The 19,863-nt window shown below is 39.4% G+C and overlaps 1 protein-coding gene across 1 annotated transcript; it reads right to left on the reverse strand.

The window, feature by feature from the left end:
• Positions 1-7,176: 7,176 nt before the first annotated feature.
• Positions 7,177-7,806, reverse strand: LOC120318066 (the record flags this gene model as incomplete). Its single annotated transcript, XM_039365304.1, has 1 exon — positions 7,177-7,806. A coding segment is annotated over exon 1 (630 nt), but the record flags the coding sequence as incomplete, so codon positions are not given.
• Positions 7,807-19,863: the final 12,057 nt, after the last annotated feature.

Genomic DNA, 19,863 nt, shown 5'->3' on the forward strand with positions numbered 1-19,863 from the left:
TTTATGTTTCTGGCAATTCCCCAGTGCTGCTGTGCAGAATCTAGCCACCTGTGCCATGATCACTGCCTGCTCATCCTTAAGCAGCCACTGTAAATAAATATTTTCCAAATGACCAGGGAAGGATATGGTTTTTCCGAATAGGAATAGTAGAGAAGAAAAACTTTCTGCGAACTGAAGACCACAAATCACTTCTCCAATCAGAAGAGTTTATGAAACTAAAAGAGGAAAGATCTAATCTGATTTTTAAAATATCTTTTTAAAGTTTTTGGAAAAAGACTAGGAGAAGAAATGCAAGTGGGAATTCTCTGAGAGACAAAATGTTTTTTATTTTCATCCTTAAGAGCGCACAACCTCTCCCTTTGCAAAATGGTTCTAAATCACATTGCTGAAATAGAGTAGAGAACTTTTTCAGCTCATAACTGGGTGCAACTAAACATTTATTCAGTAAAACTGAAGAGATATTTTCCATTTTTTACAACACAAGCCATGCTATTTGATACATGGTGGTTTGGCAGCTATGACATAGCAAAGGGTGTGTCCAAATCATCTAAATATTACAGAAGTACAATCACAAATGAGGGGTCCTTGATGCTTTCTGAGCTTGCTTGTTTTCTCGCATACATTTAATTACCCTAACTAGAAATGTCTGCAAGAAAACAAGCAAGCTCAAAGAGAACCAAGTACCCTGCATTTCAACCCTGACCTACAAATATTCTCCTTCATTGAAATCACAAATAAGCCCAAAATTTCTATTGCAAAGCAAGATAGTTGTTAAGTGAATTTTGCTCCATTTTTATGACCTTTCTTGCTACAGTTATTAAGTTAATAACATAGTTGTTAAATGAATCTGACTTACTCATTGACTGTGCTGGTCAAAAAGTTGCAAAAGGTGATCACATGACCCTGAGACACTGCAACCATTATAAATACATGCCAATTGCCAAGTGACTGAATTTTAACCATGGGGATACTGTAATGTATCATAAGTGCTGTTGTAATTTCAAATGGTCACTAAACAAATGGTTGTAAATCAAGAACTTCCTTCTCTCTGGTTCCCTGTAACTGGTGATAGATATAAGGGAGAATGTGGGATAAATGAAGGTATGTTTACTTAAAATATTATTTACTTTTAAACCCTATATGTGATGTTGGCTAGCATATCAAACAAATTTGTACAGAGATTTGATCAAACAGTCTCTATACATTAAATTGACATAAGATTGCATTCTCCTCTGAGTCATGCATGGAACACTCTTTCAATGGATATCAATAGTTGTTACGCTTAAAGAATTGGTTGATAGGTTGTTTGTTTGTTTGTTTTTTGGTACCTGAATGGTACAGAAAACCTCACACCAACAATCCTGCCACTGAATTGCTATAGTCTTCATTTTGAGACTGTCTTTAATTTGCAGATCTCATGACTAAAATACTTAGCATATTTGTGTTTTTTTATGTTTTCCTAGTCATCTTCTTAATAGTATCTTGCAGACAGAAAATTTTGAAAGTATGCATACATTTTTGTATCTTGTTTGCTATTTAAATAACTTAGTCTCATTATTTTTTTTCTCCTTGGGGATCAATATGGCTGCCACAATTTTCAAGCAGATAATTTATATTTAGGCATCCAGAATCAGATGGACAAGAGACAACTTTCTTATTCATAAACCTGTTTCCATTCATTTCAATAGGAGAATAAAATCTATAAGTATATAAAGTTTCATGTGCATCTGTGAATGAGAAAGCTTAATGGGTCATTGAATTTTATGAAGAGAGTTATACATATAAAGTTACATGGACTATTCATGGATTCATGGAACAAAATTGTTCAGACAGCCCTAGTAATTATAGCAAATATAGCATTATAGTCCACTACTGAACATTCAAATTTATTCCATGATGATCAAATTCTGAATACTTTACAATAGTTTAGAGTTGTCACAAAAGAAATTTCAAAATTACCCAAAGGGTTTTGAGGCTTATTTTCATGGATTCTTTAACTCTCATAACTATACTTTAAAAAGCTGGACTATGAGGAAGATTGGATTGAAAGGGAGAATTGAATTTATAATACAATACTTGTTCAAAAGGAGATGGATTTTAAATTGATGAAAGGGCAGATGTATTTTTGTATTTTAATGATATAGTTCAGTAACAACAGGTGTCACAATACACAGTATGCTTGATTCCTGGTGACCATATAAACAAATATCTTTCAAGTTAATCTATTTCAGGTTTTATTTATTTATTTATTTATGAGACTTATATACTGCTTTAAGTGCAAGCACTCTCTAAACGGTGTACACCAGTAAGCAATGTATATATATTTACAATCCCCCCAACAATCTGGGTCCTCATTTTACCTACTCCGGAAGGATGGAAGGCTGAGTCAACCTTGAGCTGGTGAGATTTGAATCGCTGACCTGCTGAACACAGTCAGCTAAAGTGGCCTGCAGTACTGCACTCTAACTGCTGTGCCACCTCGGCTCATAAGGTTATTATCTATAAATCTCCCAAGGACAATTTTGAGGTTTCTTTGACTATCCATGTTCTTTGTTTCCTTCCTTCTTCCATTTTCCTCAAACTCAGCAAATGTTGGCTTTTCTAGACCATCATTTCCTTGCATCACACCCCCTAAGTATGTTACTTTCTGTTTGCAAGTCATTGCCTCAAAGTTTTGTCATTATTTCCTCAAGGAGAGATTGATCTGGTCTTTTTGAAGTTCTTTGTACTCTTAGTAACTGTCTGCTAATCCATAAATTAAAGGGTTCTTTTTTTTTCTCCCATGCTTTCTCAATGTCCGACTTTCATAGCTGTATTTAATGCTATGAAAAGAACATTCTGTGCTTTGTTGTTACAAATATACTTATTTTACCTAAATTTCTTATTGCCCCTAGGATTAATTTCCTCTTTACAACATACAATCTATCTACTCCTGAGCACCTAAATAACAAATCAATCATGTACTTTTACTTTGTCTTTATTAACTGTAAGTTCATTAAGCATCCTGGTTGAGATTACTTTTGAGATTAATTCAGATGTTTTCATTTTCCATTTTTAGTTTAATAATGGACTTTTTAAGTTTGTAAAGTAAAGTGCTGTTATATGCTTTTTTTCAATGGATAGTGTTTTGACTTCCATTTTGAATTATGTATCATCTCTACAAGTCTTAATTTTTTTTGCTGTATAAGTTAGTTATGCGGATAGTACATACAGTATTCTTCTCTCTCTCTTTCCTAGTTTGAATTACTTAGTCCAAATTCATTTCTCAGAGCAGCTGCTTGGTGATTGCAATGTCTTTTCAGAAGAATAAAGAAATATTCCAGAGCATCCATTAACCTTAATATGTTCTATATTCTGGCATAATTAACATAATGAAAGGTTTTACTGTAATCAATAAAGCAGAAGTAAACATTCTTATTAGTTTCCCATCCTTTTCCATTTCTCTTTTCTACCTTATCTTATATTATCTCTTATTTTCTGCTCTATCTTATATTATCTATCTAACCTCATATCACACCATCTTTTATAAAATGTGCTTGTTCTTTGGCAATTTTTTCCACATTTGATTTATTGTTCTTTGTAAAATATTAAGCAAAATTACCTGTATGCTTAATAAGTATGATGGCTTGATAATTTACATATCCTTTTCTTTCTCCCTTCTTTAGAACAGAGTAGTTATCATAACCAGTCTTTTCCAATGCATAGGCAATAAAATCCTATTTCATATTTGTTGAATGTGACTATTAGTGTTTTAACACCTCTTCAGTTGCAGTTTTAAATAGTTCAATTGGCATTTTGACTGTGCCTGGTGCTTTCCTATTTGACAGCTGGACAACAGTCTGTTGTACCTCAGATTCCACTGTAGCTCATTCCTGAATTAATTTCTATGCTAATGTTTCTGTCATTCTGCAATTCCAATTATAAAGGTTGGTTTGTGGTTTATCCATCTTTTAACGTCTTTTGTCTCTATTGAACCCCTTCTATAATTATTCTTTGTAGTCTTTATTTTCACTCTTTGTAATCCTACCTTACCAGCAAACTTTTTTTTTTTTTGCAATTTTACTAAAGATGTTTCTCATTGTCTTTTTCTTGCTACTGTCCTCAGTTTTGGAATATTCTTCATTGAAAGTTTTTTCTTTTCTTTCTTTCTGAACATTGGACATCTAATAATTAATTTCAGTTTAAATGATTTTTAACTCATCCCAACTATCTGTTAATGGCCATATCATTATTGCAACAATGTGTGTGTGTGTGTGTGTAGGTCTTTGGTTATTCGGGTTTTCTTCCACGTCAAATTGGAAGTGTCTTGGCAATGTTTCGACGAAGTCTCATTCGTCATGACGAATGAGACTTCATCGAAACGTCGCCAAGACACTTCCAATTTGACGCGGGAGAAAACCCGAATAACCAAAGACCTACATACAAACACCCGTGAAAACCTCAGAAAACAACTATTGTATCTCTACGGGGAGGAAATCCACCATCTGACCAGGACCTATGAAAAACTCGAAGTCCAAAGAGCTTCCATTTTATGTGACCTCACATTCCTACGCAACTGCCAAGATCAAAATTTAATCCCCACAGGTTTCCAACTGAAATTCCACTCCAACTCTGCAACCACCAAATGCATCTTGAAAAGAACAGAATTGGCCCTCATAAGAAATTAACTTCACACAAAAAGATTCCTCCTTGACAGAATCAACAAAAATCAACTTCCTCACACACCTCAACAGCCTACACCCCAAAATACAGTTCACCATGGAAACAGAAGCTAATAACCAACTTCCCTTCCTGGATGGCTTAGTCTACAAGAAATCCAATGGCTCCCTAGGACACACAATCTACCAGAAGAAAACACACACAAACCGCTATCTGCATACTCTCTCTCACCACCACCCAGCACAGATCAACTCCGTAGCCAAGACACTCATCTCTAGAACAAAACGCTTAACTGATGAACAACACCTAAAAACCAAACTACACACTCTCACTAATGTATTAATATCCAATAGATTCCAAAGGAATAAGATTACCAAACTAATCCAAAAGGAAACCCCCACTAAAATCCAAGACAGAGAACAAGAAAACGGTAAAGCACTCCTCTGATACATAAAAGGCACCACAGACAGAATCAGCAAAATCCTCCACAAACATAACATCAAGACAGCATTCTGCACAAACAGAAAAATATCCACCATCCTAAGAAACCCCAAGGACAAAATTGAATTAGAAAATCAAGGAGTATATGAAATCGCATTTACCGTTTGTCCCACCACATACATCGGACAAACCAACAGAAGAATAAGTGCATGCATTGAAGAACATAAGAACTCAGTCAAAAAAGAGGAACCAACTTCTTCCCCGGTCCAACAGCTTAAAGCCACAGGACATGATATTGACTTTAAAAAGACCAGAACTATTGCCAAAATTGAACACTTTAATAACAGAATAATCAGAAAATCCATTGAGATAGAAAAACGCCCACACAGCATGAACAAACGAGATGATACCTCCCGCCTACGAGCCATTTGGAAACCCTCCCTTATTGAAAAACGAGTCCCCAACACAAAGAAGGACACCAGACCCACACTCACGAAAACCACACAGGATGTCACCACCACAGATCCACACAAAAAGCAAACCCAAAGCCACGCCGATGATGAGGCATGACCACAAACCAGAAGCCAAACCACAGCTGCATCATTAGCCACTTTAAACCCCTCCAATCCATACATGAAGCAAACTGACACCCACCATGAAGATGAGGCACGACCACGAACATGAAGCCAAACTATAGCAATGCAGCTCAGCATCTCACATCCCCCTGGAACTCAGACTAACCTGAGCACAACAAAGCCCCCACCCAAACAGAACACTCCCCCATCGAATCAGAGCACAGCCAACCCCTCCATCTAATCAGAGCACAGCCAAACTCCTAACCAATCAGAACACACCTCCACCCAATCAGAACACAGCCAGGCTCTCACCCAATCAGTTCATATCCCCACTGGCAGTTAAAAGGAAGAAACAGCTATGATCACACATTGCTCCTAGAAGCACGAAGGCGAAAACACCAGCCTGAAGATAACGAATGAGACTTTGTCGAAACATCGCCAAGACACTTCCAATTTGACGCGGGAGAAAACACGAATAACCAAAGACCTACATACAAACACCTGCGAAAACCTCAGAAAATATATATATATATATATATATATATATATATATATATATATATGTAGGTCTTTGGTTGTTCGGGTTTTCTCCCACGTAAAATTGGAAGTGTCTTGGCGACGTTTCGACGAAGTCCCATTCGTCATCTTCAGGCTGGTGTTTCAGCTTCGTGCTTTGAGCAGCAATGTGTGGTCTTAGCTGTTTCTTCCTTTTAACTGCCAGTGGGGGTATGAACTGATTGGGTGGGAGCTTGGCTGTGTTCTGATTGGGTGGAGGTGTGTTCTGAATGGTTAGGGGCTTGGCTGTGCTCTGATTGGCTGGGGGAGTGTTCTGTTTGGTTGTGCTCAGGTTAGTCTGAGTTGCAGAGGGGTTTAAGATTTTGGGCTGCCTTGCTATTTTTTGGCTTCGCGTTCGTGGTCGTGCCTCCTCTTCATGGAGGGTGTCAGTTTGCTTCATGTATGGATTGGAGGGGTTTAAAGTGGCTAATGATGCAGCTGTGGTCTGGCTTCTGGTTTGTGGTCGTGCCTCGTCATCGGTGTGGCTTTGGGTTTGTTTTTTGCGTGGATGTGTGGTGGTGACATCCTGTGTGGTTTTTGTGAGTGTGGGTCTGGTATCATTTTTTGTGTTAGGGAGTCGTTTGTCAATAAGGGCGGGTTTCCAAATGGCTGGTAGGCGGGAGGTATCATCTCGCTTGTTCATGCTGTGTGGGCGTTTTTCTATCTCGATGGCTTCTCTGATTATTCTGTTATTAAAATGTTCACTTTTGGCAATGGTTCTGGTATTTTTAAAGTCAATTTCATGTCCTGTGGCTTTAAGGTGTTGGACCAGGGAAGATGTTGGTTCCTCTTTTTTGACTGAGTTCTTATGTTCTTCAATGCGTGCACTTATTCTTCTGTTGGTTTGTCCAATGTATGTGGTGGGACAAGTGGTGCATGGGATTTCGTATACTCCTTGATTTTCTAATTCAATTTTATCTTTGTGGTTTCTAAGGATGGTGGATATTTTTCTGTTTGTGCAGAATGCTGTTTTGATGTTGTGTTTATGGAGGATCTTACTGATTCTGTCTGTGGTGCCTTTTATGTATGGGAGGAGGGCTTTGCCGTTTTCTTGTTCTTTGTCTTGGATTTTAGTGGGGGTTTCTTTTTGGATTAGGTTTGTAATCTTATTTCTATGGAATCCATTGGATGTTAGTACATTGGTGAGAGTGTGTAGTTCGGGTTTTAGGTGTTGTTCGTCAGCTAAGCGTTTTGTTCTGGAGATGAGTGTCTTGGCTACAGAGTTGATCTGTGCTGGGTGGTGGTGTGAGAGAGCGTGCAGATAGCGGTTTGTGTGTGTTTTCTTCTGGTAGATGGTGTGTCCTAGGGAGCCATTGGATTTCTTGTAGACTAAGACATCCAGGAAGGGAAGTTGGTTGTTAGCTTCTGTTTCCATGGTGAACTGTATTTTGGGGTGTAGGCTGTTGAGGTGTGTGAGGAAGTTGTCCAGTTTTTCTTTCCCATGTGGCCAGATTATGAAGGTGTCGTCTACGTATCTGAGCCAGAGTTTGGGTTTGTGATCCGATTTTTCTAGAGCTTGGGTTTCAAAGTGTTCCATGTAGAGGTTGGCAATGACAGGTGAGAGGGGTGATCCCATGGGTGCTCCTTCTGTTTGTTTGTATTTTTGTCCATTATAGATGAAGTATGTGTTGGATAGGCAGTGGTTGGTCAGATCTAAGATGTGTTTGGGGGGGTTATATTTGTTTTGAATAGCTGTCAAGGCTTCTTTGATAGGCACTTGGGTGAAGAGGGATATGACATCGAAGCTCACTAGTAGGTCGCTGGGCTGTAAGTTTTGTTTCTTTATGATCTCTATAAACTGGAATGAGTTTTTTACGTGTGAGGTGATGGATTCTGCATAGGGCTGTAGTTGTTTGGCGAGAAATTTGGCTAGGTTTTGTAGAGGTGAGCCTATGGAGCTGACTATAGTCTCAGTGGGGTTCCTTCTTTGTGTATCTTGGGGAGACCATAGAGTTTGGGGCATCTGGATGATTTCTCTCTGGGAATGATTCTTTGCTGGATCTCTTCGCTAATGGGGGAGGCTTTTATTTTGGATCTGGTGGTTTTTTCCAGGTAGGTGGTGGGATCTGTATTTAGGGGTTTGTATGTGGAGTCTTGGAGTAGGTTGGTTAATTTGGTTTGGTAGTCAGATGTGTTCATAACCACTGTGGCGTTGCCCTTGTCTGCTGGTAGGATTATTATGCTGGTGTCTTCTTTCAGGTTACGTAGTTCCTCCTCTACGGGGAAGAAATCCACCATCTGACCAGGACCTATGAAAAACTTGAAGTCCAAAGAGCTTCCATTTTATGCGACTTCACATTCCTACGCAACTGCCAAGATCAAAATCTAATCCCCACATGTTTCCAACTGAAATTCCACTCCAACTCTGCAGTCACCAAACGGATCCTGAAAAGAACAGAATTGGCCCTAATCAGAAATGAACTTCACACAAAAAGGTTCCTCCTAGACCGAATTAACAAAGATCTCCTCACACTCCACCTCAAACTCAGCAACAAGATCCACCCCGCACTTTGGGACAAATCCAAACAACTCGCCGTCTGGAGAGCCGAAACACAGACCACCCTCAAGACAGATACACACACCAACAAACTCCGAAGACTACAAGAACGCCAGAAACAAACCCCTCCTCCCTCACAGCCACACATGAAACAAACAGTGCATAACATCTCAGATAGGATCCTCACCAAAGCCGAAACCAATGTCCGCTCCCAAACACATCCCCACTGAAACCATTATATGTGGAGTTGAAACCAGCCTGACCAAAATCAACCCCAACAACGCCAACAGAATCAGACTCGAAATCACCAACATCCTCTGCACCAACAAGTCACCCAAAAGCAACTTACCCAAAGAGGAACACAGCACTACATAACCTGAAAGAAGACACCAGCATAATAATCCTACCAGCAGACAAGGGAAACACCACGGTGGTTATGAACACATCTGACTACCAAACCAAATTAACCAACCTACTCCAAGACTCCACATACAAACCCCTAAATACAGATCCCACCACCTACCTGGAAAAAACCACCAGATCCAAAATAAAAGCCTCCCCCATTAGCGAAGAGATCCAGCAAAGAATCATTCCCAGAGAGAAATCATCCAGATGCCCCAAACTCTATGGTCTCCCCAAGATACACAAAGAAGGAACCCCACTCAGACCTATAGTCAGCTCCATAGGCTCACCTCTACAAAACCTAGCCAAATTTCTCGCAAACAACTACAGCCCTATGCAGAATCCATCACCTCACACGTAAAAAACTCATTCCAGTTTATAGAGATCATAAAGAAACAAAGCTTACAGCCCAGCGACCTACTAGTGAGCTTCGATGTCATATCCCTCTTCACCCAAGTGCCTATCAAAGAAGCCTTGACAGCTATTCAAAACAAATATAACCCCCCCAAACACATCTTAGATCTGACCAACCACTGCCTATCCAACACATACTTCATCTATAATGGACAAAAATACAAACAAACAGAAGGAGCACCCATGGGATCACCCCTCTCACCTGTCATTGCCAACCTCTACATGGAACACTTTGAAACCCAAGCTCTAGAAAAATCGGATCACAAACCCAAACTCTGGCTCAGATACGTAGACGACACCTTCATAATCTGGCCACATGGGAAAGAAAAACTGGACAACTTCCTCACACACCTCAACAGCCTACACCCCAAAATACAGTTCACCATGGAAACAGAAACTAACAACCAACTTCCCTTCCTGTGGATGTGGATTGGGAAAAGGAGAAACGCAAACCACTATACAAAGCTGAGGGAGAGAATAGATTAAAGGATAGAGACAATCAGAGAGGTAGGGAGGCTGCTCCACCTACCTCAGAATCCAAAGAAAAGAAGGCAAATGAGGACACACGCAAAAAGGGGTGCAGGAAGAAACGAATCATCGGAACACAATTTAACCAATTAGGTCCGATGACGAGATCAAGGAGCCGGGCGCAGACTTCGGCTTGCTTATAAGAGACTCTCTCACTCTCTGGCGTTTTAAGCCCTGAGGATGCCGGCAGGTGACGGCGAAAGCTTGGCGTTTTTAAATTAAATTAAACTTTTATAGTTTTATTACCCTGGTGCTCACTTTATTTTAAACACACATACACACACACACACACACACACACACACACACACACACATATATATATATATATATATATATATATATATATATCAATAAACAGTCAATCACCATTAGAATAAAAATATAAAATATTTTATTTACTGAACCTAGCTTTCGTCAAGAGCTCTTGACATCATCAGGGTGTAAATGGTAGTCGTTAGGAAAGCTTATATGCAACCGTTAATCATTTGCACTCAGCTCCTGGATTGTGTCACGGGTCCCAGCTGAGCGTGCTGTAATCTGAGTGTGTGTCTTGCATCAGGGTGTAGTCCTTTCTTATTCCTTCTCTGTGCTCCATCGCACATATCTCCTTCGCTAATCTTAAGGTTGGCTGGAATACTTTCACTTCCCTTATGGGTGGAGGTTATTTCCCTCCCACCAGCCTCTTGCCCATGGTTCTGTTTGCTAGGGGGTATGTATGTTGTCTCCTGTTTCCTCCTAGTTCCTCCAATTGTCTTAATCGAGTTACAGTCCAATCCCCCCGTCTTCTGTGATCGTGATTCACATGTTCCATCCCATTTTATGCTATTCTTGCTCCCATCTGTTGTCTCAATTTGTACTTCCTTACATCCATCACCATTCCCCCCCCCCATGTTCCTGGGAGCAACCGTTTTGAAGTGTACATGTGCCGGTCTGTCATTGTTTAGTTCATGATTGGTCGGTCTTCTATTCATTGTGTCTGGGTCTTCCATTCTCATCTTTCACTGGGAGATCTCTCCATCGTGTCACCAGGAATACCCTATTTGTGATTCTCTGTTCCCTTATAGTATCAGTCAGCACAGGGCTGTTCTCTCTTTTATAGTCTGGCTCAATTGTCCTCGCACAGTTGTTCGTTCCATTCGTCAGGGGTAATCTGATCTCGGTATGTGCGATCGCAGCTTAGGCGTTCTATCCCATACCACGTTCTCCATTCTCCCCTCCCTTTCTATGGTTGTTATCTCCGTTTGTGTGCTGTCAGGTCCATCACTTCTCCCCCTGTGTTTCTGAGTAAAACTCCTTGTGGATACATTAGTAACAATCCATCTCACGATCCTTCATTCTCTTACTGGATCAGTTGGGGGGGTTGTTCTCTCTTTCTTGGTGTGGTCTGGTTGTCACAACATGTCCGTTCATTCTATTCATCGGGGAATTTCTCTGTTGTCGATGGTCGGGCTCCCGATGAATCTCTGCCATTCGCGGGGAGTTATTTAAGGTTATGCTGTCCTGATCAGATGTTAAAAGGGTGTCTGTTTGACCGTGATGTACGGGGGGTGCCCTGTTCTTCTCCCAGTCACATGGTTGATGCCTTGGTCTTCTCCAATGGTTCAAACGGCAGTTCATGTGCCATGTCTGTAATGTCCGTTTTGCTGGGCACATGTCTATGTGGCGGTTGATAGAATTTTCCCCGGAGAACCAGGCCTCCTTTAGCAGACGGCCCCCCTTCGTGACATCACTGGCCAAGGTTTGTGTGTGGTCAAAGTCAAAGCTGTGGCCACTTTCGGCCATGTGTGACTAGATCTGCGAATACTGTTCGCCCCTCTTGATCACCAACTTGTGCTCATGCAAGCGGGTCTTCAATCTTTTCGATGTTTCCCCCACGTAATTGCTATGGCAGTCTATGCAATCAATTCTATATACCACCGCGATCTTTCTGTGGTGGGGAGGGGGGTCTTTGGGGCGCATGATCTTTGATCACAGAGTCTGGTCAGGTTTATGTGCCACTCTTATGTTGTGGGGGGCCAACAGTCTGGCTGTGGCCTTGGACACGTTGTTAACGTATGGTAGGGAAATGCGTGTTACCTGTCTTTGGGGTGGTTCTTCCTGATGGTTATGTCGGGGTCCAGGTATACTACTATGGCGTCTTATAAACCGTAGTGGATACCCATTGAGTCGGCAAACCCAGTACAAATATCTCCTCTTTTCCTCCTTAGCCTCCACCATGCTGCAATGTGAATGTACACGCTTAAATAGCATTCTGATGCAGCTAACTTTATGGGATACTGGGTGGTTGCTGTTATAGTGGAGGATTCGATCTGTATGGGTGGGCTTGCGATAGACCTTCGTACTTACTGGGCCCTCTGATGATCGTTGGACAAGTACATCTAGGAAGGCTATCAACGAAAGCTAGGTTCAGTAAATAAAATCTTTTATATTTTTATTCTCTTGGTGATCAACTATTTATTGATTTTAACATGAACATACCCAAGAGTCATATTTTTACTTGTATATCTATTTCTAAAATTTGGATTGCTAGCAAAGAATTAAGGGAGAACTGGAATAGCTATTTCGAACTCTTTAGCTCTTTTCAACCAGACATACCCTTCTGAGATTCGAACCTGGGCTGTCTGCATGTTAGGCAACTGTAATAACCTCTAGGCCACAGGCTCTGTCTCACTTTTGCCAGCTGTGTTAGGGAGGGAAGAAACAGGGGAGGAGTTATCTAGAATGCTGTATGCTACACCCTGTTGCCCAAATATGGGAGAAAGAAATCTTTTGCCTTGTATCAGCTCAAACTAGAGCCATCCACAGGCAGCAGTCACAACTGTGTCATCATATACATTTCTAAAATTTGGATTGCTAGCAAAGAATTAAGGGAGAACTGGAATAGCTATTTCGAACTCTTTAGCTCTTTTCAACCAGACATACCCTTCTGAGATTCGAACCTGGGCTGTCTGCATGTTAGGCAACTGTAATAACCTCTAGGCCACAGGCTCTGTCTCACTTTTGCCAGCTGTGTTACGGAGGGAAGAAACAGGGGAGGAGTTATCTAGAATGCTGTATGTTACACCCTGTTGCCCAAATATGGGAGAAAGAAATCTTTTGCCTTGTATCAGCTCAAACTAGAGCCATCCACAGGCAGCAGTCACAACTGTGACATCATATACATTTGGGCAACAGGGTGTAACATACAGCATTCTAGATAGATAGATAGATAGATAGATAGATAGATAGATAGATAGATAGATAGATAGACAGACAGATAGATATAGATATAGATATAGATATAGATATAGATATAGATATAGATATAGATATAGATATAGATATAGATATAGATATGTCTTTTAAAATACTAAAAATGCGAATCCTGGGCCTTATGCTAACAGATAAAAGAAAAAACGAACACCAGGATATAATAAACCAGCCTGTTTAATATAAACAAGCTTGTGGTTAAAAAGAGTTACTAAGCTTTCGTCTGGCCAAAAAATTGCCAGCGTCATCAGAGTTAGAATAGCAGGAGATTGGGAAGGCAGTTTATATAGCCTCCTGCCTCTGTGCCCGGCTCCTTGAGCGCATCATTGGACCATTGATTGTGTTACTTCTTATCACACCGAGTTGTTCCGCATCAGGCAAACTGTCTTTGACTCCACTGGTTGTTTTACGATCCTCAAGTGCTCTTTTTGAGCATGTGCAAGCACTTGGAGGGCGGCTGTCAATCCGTCCCTGTGCCCAGTCCCCCTCCCTCCCAGGGCCATTATCCTCCCCCACCCCCAAGGCCGTTGTTGTAATTCCTCCACCCCAGCCCTGCAACAAGCAGCTGTTCCGGCATTTCTGCTCTCTGTCTTCCCCCTCCCTCCCCCTCCTTCCAGATTGCCTCAGCACTTTCATCCCTGGCTTAAGGCCATTTGGTCCATCATCTTGGTCCATGTGAGTCGTGGTCGTCCCATCTATAGAGCCATCATCCCAATTATGTAAAACGCTGTCATCTTCTTCCTTTGGTATTGTGCCTGTCTCATCCATCATTCTACCACCCCAATCCTGCCAAGAAAGAGTTAAATGTCTTCTCAGTAGGCTGTGGTGCTGTTGTTCCCATCTCCTAAGCATCTGGTAGGCTGGCACAAGGTCTATATGCCAGTTGATGGAATTTTCATTAGAGAGCCAGGTTTCCTTAAATAGGTGGCCACCCTTGGTAGTCTCACGAGCTATAACCTCTGCGTTAGCTAGATCGAAAGTGTGGCCAGAGCTGGACATATGGGCCCACACTTGTGAGCATTGCTCCTGCCTTCTAATATTCAGTTCTTGCTCATGAACCCTGGTCCTCAGTCTTTTAGTGGTTTCCCCAACGTAATTGCTTGCACAGTCCTTGCAATTAATTCTTTAAACCACAGATGATCTTTGACCGTTGGGGAGCAGTTCTTTTCGATGCATGACCCGAGCACACCTAAGGGTGTGCTCGGGTTAGTCTGAGTTGTAGGGGGGTTTAAGAGGCTAATGATGCAGCTGTGGTCTGGCGTCTGGTTTGTGGTCGTGCCTCATCATCAGTGTGGGTTTGGGTTTGCTTTTTGCGTGGATGTGTGGTGGTGACATCCTGTGTGGTTTTTGTGAGCATGGGTCTGGTGTCATTCTTTGTGTTAGGGACTCATTTGTCAATAAGGGCGGGTTTCCAAATGGCTGGTAGGCGGGAGGTATCATCTCGTTTATTCATGCTGTGTGGGTGTTTTTCTATCTTGATGGCTTCTTTGATTATTCTGTTATTAAAGTGTTCAGTTTTGGCAATAGTTCTGATCTTTTTAAAGTCAATTTCATGTCCTGTGGCTTTAAGGTATTAGACCAGGGAAGAAGTTGGTTCCTCTTTTTTGACTGAGTTCTTGTGTTCTTCAATGCGTGCACTTATTCTTCCAATTTTACATGGGAGAAAACCCGAATAACCAAATACATACATATATATGACATCATCAGTGTTTAAGCCAGGATTGAGGAACATGTTTTATAGTGTCTGCAAAGCCAATCATTTGGCTAATGAGCATTTTACGGGTGTATTTGGCTCCTGTCCTCCCATAATCAATTGCCCCATTCTTGTTTCTGTCAGACTTGTTGGCACTCTGCCTCTCTCCACCTGCCCTACCCATGTGTGTGTGTGTGTGTGTGTGTGTGTGCGTATATGTCTGTATGTGTCTGTTGTCTATGTGTGCGTGTGTGTGTGTGTGTGTGTGTGTGTACCAAAACTCAGCTTTGAACTGATTTTTCATGTCAATTGTGTGCTGAAGAAAATATGTCAAAGCAGTCATCCAAGAGACATAGCTTCCTCAATCCCTTAATACTTGAATGTCTGCTGAGATTTTAACTTTCTGGCCCACAGTTAACTTGAAAACAAATGGAAACTAAGGGTAAGGAATTCTGATTTGTAAATGAATGAAAACAAATGAATAAGGGTATATAGTTTGTGTAGCACACTAAATATGATCTTATTATGGTTAATTGGAAAAGTAAATGAAAATCTTATTTTCTCATCTAAAATCAGAAGATTATTTTTGATAATGGAATACATGTTAAACCTAACATCTATTATTGAGAATTAGTTGCCACCCTATGAGATAAAAAAGTTGTTTTGAATTATCTACTGTAACTGACAGAATTGAAAAAGAATATGCCCAGACACATGGCATTCGAGCAAAATCCTACTATTGCTTAAAATGAAATGCATATCTTTTATTATATAGCAATGGTTTCTTAATATACTTAGATCAGTACAGTTTTCATAAGGATAATGCTAAATAAAAGAAAAGAAATCTGCAAAGCTCATCATTGATCTTCTTGCTTTAATACTCTGATCTGCATAATATTATAACTTAGATTTAGTTTCAAAGTGAAAGAAACTTAATCCAATAAATTTATAAAGAAGACAGTATAAAAGAACAATGTTTATCAAGAGTTGTAAAGATATAACAGTTAAAGACAAATATTTTAAAGACTATATCAGTAGTTGCTTAGCAGCATTGTGCATGGAATTACACTGAACAATATTTTTTTCTCAAAATTTTTGATTCCTGTAAAAAGTTTGGTTATATAGACCCCACTTCAGACTGAACAGAAACATAATTTCAGAATGACTGTATCATATAAGAATTTTGAGAAATATGAAATTAACTTTTAATGGGTATTATTTAATCACACAATGTTTTCCATATGCGGCATGAGTTCAACACGGCAACAAGTGTTTTACTAATAATTTTAATTTGTACTCAGTGTCCAATGCATCTCACTGTAGTTTCCAACAATATTCAGCTGGAATTGATGGATTCCAGTTGCCCTGATACCATTTTTCAATTGTAGCAATGTATTATGAAATCTTTCACTATCTTTGTCATTGACTGCATCTAGATTTTCAGCAAAGAAGCCCAAGTATGAATGTAGAAAATGAATCTTCAATGACATGTTAAACTCATTGTCTTATATGCTGTGAGAAGTTTGTCAACCAACTGAATACAGTTGGATGCCTTTTAGTTGCCAAGAAAATTCTCAATAACATCCTGGAATGCTTTCCAGTAATTTTCTCTGATTCCACTAACAGATCTTTGAACCATTCATCGTTGTATCGGTCTTCCTTAATTAGTTATTGGAAACATCTTTCTTAAATAATCCAAACCTTCACTTTCCTTGGTCTTCACATTCACATTTTTTTAATCAGTCTGAGTTTTATGTGAAGTCATGGCAAAAATATCTCTGTCAGGTCTATATGTGATTCATGTACCATGTTTTTCTGTCTTGGAACCAAATTCTTTCAGTGGCCATTGTTTAAAAATGTAATGTGATGCTCTTGCATGTATATGTACAGTATTTGATACATTCAACTTGCATTCCAAGCAGCAAGCCAGTACTTTTAGATTTCCACATATATTCCCATTGTACTTGATATACTGGTTGTGCTTCCACAACAGTTCCATATTTTTTGTGTGTTTCTTTCATGTGTGCAGTGTAGCTAACATATTGAAGTGTGTATATTGCCATTGTGTAAAAACAGATGATTTCTATAAAAAGGTATGTGATAGGTTAAATATCAGGTTATTTTCATGATTAGCAGCCAACAATTTATAAGATTTTCAGGAATAAAAATATTTGTTGCCCAGTGTTATTTAGAGGCATTGAACACATACAGTAGTAGCTGTTATGCAGGCAAAAGGATGAACAGTAGGAGACAATGGGTACAGCGAGATCTATGCACCATTTTAAGTTGCATTCTAAAGGTTACAGTTCAAAATGTGAATGATTTCATTTTCATTGTTCTAGAAAATATTCATTTTTTATACTTATAATACCATAGCCCATGTAAAAATTGAAGTTATAAAAGAAGAAGCACACATCAGAGAAACAATGCATTGAAAGCAAATTGGGAAATAGATTAGAAAAAAAATGGAGAAAAAAATGTCCATAGACAAAATTAAATTAATTGGTGATCTTGAAAACAAGATCTAGGGTTAGAACAAATAACTTAAAGAAAATAAATGAATGATAGACAGACAATGTACTGCCATGGAAGGGGAAGTCTTGAGCACTAGACCATGTAAGAAAATGAATGTGGAGAACTAAGTTCAGCATAAACTTTAGCAAGGGATAATTACTTATTACTTGTAAATATCTAGGTTTTCTGAAATATCAGCCATGGTAGATTTTCTTGGCACAATCTGATCCTCTTGAAGGATTAGTCTATAACATGAATGGTCCTCCTAAACTTGTAGAATGCTACAAGAGCATATAGAAGCTCTGAATATAGGATACTTGTTCTACTTTTGACCAGTATTCTGTTACATTCATGTATAAAATAAATACAAACACCTAGTCAGTGTTATGATCTGGGATTGTATGACATCAAAAGGTGTGGGCAGAATTTGTGTGGTTAATGGGAATATAAATGGCCAAAGATACATTAATGAAATACTTGAGCCCAAACTGAAGCCTTCCACACATGATCTTTTCCAAGACAATGAAGCATTTATATTTCAACAGGATTCAGCTCCATGTCATGTTGCTGCTGTGTGCAAAACGTGGTTTCAAGATAATCATATTCCACTGCTGGAATGGCCTGGGAATCGTCCAGACCTTAACCCAATTGAAAATCTATGGAGAAACTTGTTAGTCAGAAGCAACGCAGCAATAACACCCAGTTAATAGAAGCAATCGTTCAATCCTGGTTTCACATTATAACAGCTGCAGAATTAAAGGACTTAGTTCACTCCATGGGAAGACGTTGTAAGGCTGTAATTCATGCTGAAGGTTAGCCAACTAAATATTAACTGATATGGTGATAATTTTTGTATATCTCATTTTATCTACGTGTTTCACTTTTCTTCTTTATAACTGCTATTCTAATAGCAAATCCTTCATAAAAGTTATTTCATTACATTCTTGATTAAATTATCTTTCCTTGATATATAATTTTATGGTACTACTCCAAAAAAAGTGGTGTTACTAGCCATCAAACCTCAAATCTATACTTTTCCCAAAAGGTTTCCACAATTTTGGTCAATACATTGAGGAAATATACTGTAGATGTCTCTTTTATGTCATTGTGCACAACCTAGAAACTTCAGTTTGGACTTTAAAAGTAATTTTGTTATAAATAATTAAAGAAATAGTAAGCACTGGATCACAATTATATTTATTTACATGTGTATATATTTACATGTGTAAGTTATCTTACTGTCAAAAAATGCTAAACCTGTATTTTGAATTAAAATTTCTGAGGTTGGAATCCAGTTCTATATTAATCTTGTAATCCAATTATATTATCAATTTAGGAATAAATTCTAACATTTTAGAGGTATAAAGTAGATATGAGGCCATGGTTTCTGCAATTCATTTTAGTTTTGGTGCGAGCACTTTTGTCCCACAGTCAGATGTTCAAGTCCAACCCCCTGCTCAGGCAGGAAACTCTATACCATTTCAGACAAATGGTTGTCCAGTCTCTTCTTAAAAACTTCCAGTGTTGGAGCATTCACCGATTCTGGAGGCAGATTGTTCCACTGGTTAATTGTTCTAACTTTCAGGAAGTTTCTCCTTAGTTCTAGATTGCTTCTCTCCTTGATTAGTTTCCATCCGTTGCTTCTTATCCTGCCTTCAGGTGCTTTGTAAAACTTCTTGGAATGCAAGCTTGACTCCTTCTTCTTTGTGGCAACCCCTGAGATATTGGAATACTTTTATCATGTCACCTCTAGTCCTTCTTTTCATTAAACTAGACATACCCAATTCCAGCAACCGTTCCTTATATGTTTTAGCTTCCAGTCCCCTAATCATTTTGTTGGTCTTCTCTGTACTCTTTCTAGAGTCTCAACATCTTTTTTATATTGTGATGACCAAAAATGGACATAATATTCCAAGTGTGGCCTTACCAAGGCATTGTAAAGTGGTATTAATACTTCACGTGATCTTGATTCTATCCCTCTGTTAATGCAGCCTAGCACTGTTTTGGCTTTTTTGGCAGCTGCAGCACACTGCTGTCTCATATTTAAATGATTGTCCACTAGGACTTCAAGATCCCTCTCACAGTTACTACTATTGAGCAAGGTACCACCTATGCTATACCTGTACATTTGGTTTTTCTTGCCTAAATATAGAACCTTACTTTTTTCACCATTGAATTTCATTTTGTTAGATAGCACCCAGTGTTCAAGTCTGTCCAGATCTTCCTGTATCTTAAGCCTATCTTCTAGAGTGTTGGCTATTCCTGCCAGCTTGGTATCATCTACAAATTTGATGAGTTGCCCATCTATCATCTTGTCCAAATTGTTGATGAAGA

The sequence above is a fragment of the Crotalus tigris genome, unplaced genomic scaffold (assembly GCF_016545835.1).
Source record: "Crotalus tigris isolate CLP2741 ecotype Arizona unplaced genomic scaffold, ASM1654583v1 scf7180000020026.1028775, whole genome shotgun sequence".
NCBI lineage: Eukaryota > Metazoa > Chordata > Lepidosauria > Squamata > Viperidae > Crotalus > Crotalus tigris.